General features: G+C 33.6%; 1 protein-coding gene across 1 annotated transcript; it reads left to right on the forward strand.

Annotated features, from left to right (window-relative positions):
- Positions 1–244: 244 nt before the first annotated feature.
- On the forward strand, positions 245–3,454 carry LOC120157409. The gene is made up of 9 exons (XM_039168536.1): positions 245–384; positions 615–702; positions 946–1,026; positions 1,549–1,689; positions 1,764–1,871; positions 2,170–2,281; positions 2,884–3,025; positions 3,115–3,152; positions 3,240–3,454. Exons 1-7 carry the CDS (start codon positions 377–379, stop codon positions 2,907–2,909), a joined length of 564 nt encoding a protein of 187 aa, XP_039024467.1. The 5' UTR covers positions 245–376; the 3' UTR covers positions 2,910–3,025; positions 3,115–3,152; positions 3,240–3,454.
- Positions 3,455–4,682: the final 1,228 nt, after the last annotated feature.

Here is a 4,682-nt window from a genome sequence, read left to right on the forward strand (position 1 = left end):
AACACAATTGCGTTTAAGCTTTTGTTCTCGAACAATTGGTTCTCTAATTCTTCTTCGTTTTTCAATTATATTTTTATATATGTATGTTTCTGTTTGGCTGCTATGAATGTAGGAAAAAGAGGGCTTAGTTTTAATTCCCTCTCTCTGGATTATTTGGCAATGGGATCGCAAATGGTTCTGAATCTCAAAATTGAATTGAATTTGGTAATATTCTGCCTTTGTTTTTAATTTGTTTGTTTAAATTAATTTGCAATGGAATATGCAGTTGAGCATGAAGATGCTGCAAAAGTTAACACTGAGTACGTAGAATTGTTCGATAACATATTCCATGGGTGGAGATTTCCTAACTTCTTGACTATTGTCTCCCAGAATCTTGATGAACAAGTAAACTCTTCATTACTACTAATATTGTAAAACTAAGACTAAAGCTCTGTTTAGTTGGCGCTTTTGCTACGTGTTCCTTTTTTCCTCTTTAAAAATTCATCGAAAACAAAAAGGAAAGGAATTTGAAAAGTAGAAAAACTAAGGTAAATATAAAAGCCATCAATCAAAGAGAGCCCAAATAAACATAGATTATTCAAAACTTAATTATATTTTGTGCTTTGCTTTTGTAGTATGTTGATCTGTTGGAGGCTTTGCTTCAGCATGGAAGGCTTACCCTCAAACAAATGTCTGATTGAACAAAATCGAGTCAAAATGAAGGCAACTTTTTCAGACTTCCATGTTTACTTTCTATTTCTTCAATATATACTAAAGTTACTCTTTTGGTTGAAAGGAGTTAGGGATTGATTGGATACTGCGCTTGAGCTAAGTGATTAATATAACCGTAATTCAATTTTCATGTCCATTTAATATATTTTTATATTTTTTCTAGGAGATGATGTAATTTTGGATGCTGTCTAGGAAGCCATTATTGAGTTACTGAACGCTCGTTTTATTGAACAGTGTCCTGCTTCTGAACCAGTTCTCACTAACCCAACTAAACAAGAACTTAATGCAAGAAAGCGAGCAGCTAAATCTGGCAAGGTATCTATTGATCCGTGTCAAATTAGTATGTTATTGCTTTTGTGCAAAAGTTGGACCAGGCAAGTGGTTTTCTCTGGTGATAGAAACATCATTAGAGGATTGGTATTGGAAACAATGTCTATACGGTACAGTCCTACCCTTAAGGACTACTATTGAAACATACTTATGTAACACTAGTTCATAATCAAAATCAACTGTCTTGTTTCTGCGTTCCTGAAATGTTTTGGCCCCTATATACTGGTATAATGCATCCTTAATTTGGTTTTTAGTGACTTCGGGTCAGGTAATTCCGGAGTAAAATATTCTGTTATGTTGATGTGGGTTTATGTAGAGCTGTTGTCACATGAACTAAGCAAGCATAACAAGTATAAATGATTATTTTTCCATTAAAGCAAATATTGTAGGCTTATGGCCATTCATATTCTATTTAATGTGAACGGCCTCTTGATATCAACTTGTACCATCTAAATTTTATCCCGAGTAAATGAGACTCTGATGAGTATCTTCAATATATCCTTTTAGATTCTTGAAGAACAAGAAACATTAGAGCAACGTGTTGTGCAACCTCCTGAAGCATTAAGATTTTTGCTTCTCACTCAAACTGAACCTGCTGCTGAAGGGAAGGATGAGACCAGTTCCCCTATGGTGACACCTGGCGAGAAGGTTGTCTTAAGACATTTCATTTGATGTGATTCATTTATTTGTATGCTAATTTGAAATTTCCCCATCTTTTATAGCGCAAGCGTGATGCCTTAGAGTCAGAGACAGAATATGGAGCTACAGATGAGCAAGTAGTTCTTTGGCGTGCTAATTTCGAGGAATTTATTCGACGTCTTAGGCATAGGGTCAGTTTACCTTATGATTTGTCATTTAAATTATACTTTTGAAGTTTTGATATTCTAGAATATTTTAGTGTTTTTATCACTCGAGGGATGATAGGCTTCATGCTAATCATGTATAATCCTAGTGTAAGTTATGAAGTTGTTCATGCTAATTATGTATAATCCTAGTGTAAGTTATGAAGTCGAGATAATAGGAATGGGCTAAATGTTGCTAGTACTAAGCATTGTGTTTCATATATGTAAATGAAAGATATTGCTAGTACTATGTATAATCCTAGTGTAAGTTGTGCTCAATCTCTAGGCTTGCATCGAGAATGTGAAGACGCTCCTGGATGATGGAGCTGTTACTGTCTTAAAAGCGATGCTCGAAGCAACTAGAAGCGCAGAGAAGAAGGTTAAAACAGAGAATTCAGGTCAGCTAATCTTCAATATGCTTGCTATTTATTTTTTGAGCACCTACAATTATGTATTTATTTTACTGCCAAAATGATATTTAGATATGTTTATCTATTTCTATAATGCAAATATGGATCTAATACGGTATTAGTGCGAGGACTTGAGTTATTCTGTCATGTATAGAAATTATAACTTGCAGTTACAGTAGGAGATGCTTTATTTTTCAGCTTTAAGAAACTACTTATACATCCATGGAGTTTTTAAATTAATCTTAATCATGATTCTCTGACTTCTCATTTTCTTGTAGTACTCATGCCTGACTCCAAATATATAGAACTTGGAAAAAATGAACATGCCTGTGCTGGACGCATATCGTATCTTTCACCCGCACTTTATTCCAAGTAACATAGATCTTAATAATATGTGAAAAGAGGAGGTGCAAGATGCTTTGGCTATATTGTAAGCAATATACCTCAAAAGCCATACATAGCTATTTTGGCATAATTAGGCAAGGGAAGTCAACTTAGTTCAACATAAAAAGGATAAAAGGATTATTCCTTTGGTTCATACAACATTTTTTTTATTACCGCTTCTATTATTGATGGTCTGCATTTTACAGTTCCACTCTCTGAGTTCCATTTATGAAGAAGTTATAAAGAGCGAAGAAGGTCGCAATATAACCTTTGATCGCGTTAGAGCCTCCCTGATTCAGTTGAGTTGCCCTCCGTTTGTAATAGCAGCCAATGAGTCATATAGTATCGGTTTGTATGCCTTTTTTTCTCTGTCTATCTTTGTTTTGGCTGATTAATTTGTTTTATATTTCTGGTGACCCATTGTTGTTCTTTTTCAGATTTCAAGAAAATAATTGAACTGGCTCAGAATGAGGAGGTTTTTCTGATTTCAGTGTTGATTAAAATAGTTGAGTTGCTCATGCTTCATTCTGTTAAATGACCATTAACATATCTTATACTGCAGGTGGAGTCTGTTGTGTTGAAAAGATATGGAAAAGATGCATATAGAATGTTCCAGTTGCTGTCGAACAGCAGTCACCTACTTGAAACTGGTAAGGTAACAATCCTCTACCGGAGATAATAAGTACAGACTTTAGTCATGGCTATTCGCTACCATAGCAGCAGTTTTAAAAATGTTTCTGAAATCTTTTACTGCACTGGAACTTTTTTATTTTATTTTTAGGGCTGTAAACAAGCCGAGCTTCAACAAATAGAATAAACCTATATTCATGTTTGTTTAACTTGCTTTGACATCAGCATGTGTTTAAGGAATTTAGGGTATTCATCGATTGGAGCTTGACTCATTTAAAATTGGATGTAATCAAGCATTGTTTGTCCATTAACTTTAAACAAACATATTTGAACATATAATCAAATATGTTTGGTTGATTTAAATGAACTTGTTTATGAACATACAATTGAATATATTCACAAAAAAGCATGTTCATGAACAACAAACATCTATCAACAAATTTTAACATTATTAACTTACAATACACATATGCTCGCAGCTGCAAATTAGCAATTAAAAGTTACATATTCATAGAAGTCTAGATCTCTCAATTAAAGCCATATAAAAAGAAAATTAAGAAATCTTCGTTACAAGTGAGAGCATCCAACTACTAAACTTCAATTGTGAAGTCCAATAAAATTTGAAACACAAATCTTCACTTTTTAAGTTTCAGGGGAGCACAATCTCCATGTTTGCACTGCAGCCATACAAAAGTACAAAAGAACCAAAAGAAAATTTTCCATATGACAATTTTGTTTCACCTAAAAATGGTTGAGATAAAATAACCTTCAAATTTTGTCAAAGCTCGGAAGAGAATTCTTTTTCTCTTCTTTACTCTATATAAAAACTTAATGTTGGATGAAAAACTCTATAAAATTTTAAATTAAATGAGAATTCCATACTATTTTCTTGCCACTTACCACAAAAGACCTGCAAGTCTTTCTTATGATTGAAAAGACTTCAATCTCTCAAAGTAAACTACTCAGCATGATAAAACCTGGTGTCTTTGTCTTATTTGCAGAATTCCATAATGTTTTCTTCACTTAAGCTGCCATATATTATATTTACTTAAATATGCACTAGTCACTAAAGTTCAGACAGATATGATTCAGTGCTCTAGAGATGGCATCTGAATCCGCACGAGGAAATAAAATTGTTGCTAAGTTTAAAATTGCCACAAGTAGCCAAAACATTCTTCCAACACAATAAACTGGAACATTATTTTAAGGCTCCCTCCCATAATTTTGTTTTCTATTTGAGGTTTGGATTCATTCATTCAGCAACCCTCTGGTTATTTAAATTTCTACATGCAGATAACGAATATCAGTCTAGAAGCCATTCATATCTGTGTGTCTTTATCTTCCTTGGATACTAGCTGGTGATATGATCCCGGTT

The sequence above is a fragment of the Hibiscus syriacus genome, unplaced genomic scaffold, assembly GCF_006381635.1.
Source record: "Hibiscus syriacus cultivar Baekdansim isolate YM2019G1 unplaced genomic scaffold, ASM638163v2 tig00111254_pilon, whole genome shotgun sequence".
NCBI classification, from domain to species: Eukaryota; Viridiplantae; Streptophyta; class Magnoliopsida; order Malvales; family Malvaceae; genus Hibiscus; species Hibiscus syriacus.

Bases quoted from the DNA above. Each gene is read 5' to 3' on its own strand.
- LOC120157409 (XM_039168536.1), top strand. The intron at 1,027-1,548 runs GTATCTATTGAT...ATATCCTTTTAG, and splicing joins GAGCAGCTAAATCTGGCAAG to ATTCTTGAAGAACAAGAAAC. The intron at 1,690-1,763 runs GTTGTCTTAAGA...CATCTTTTATAG, and splicing joins TGGTGACACCTGGCGAGAAG to CGCAAGCGTGATGCCTTAGA.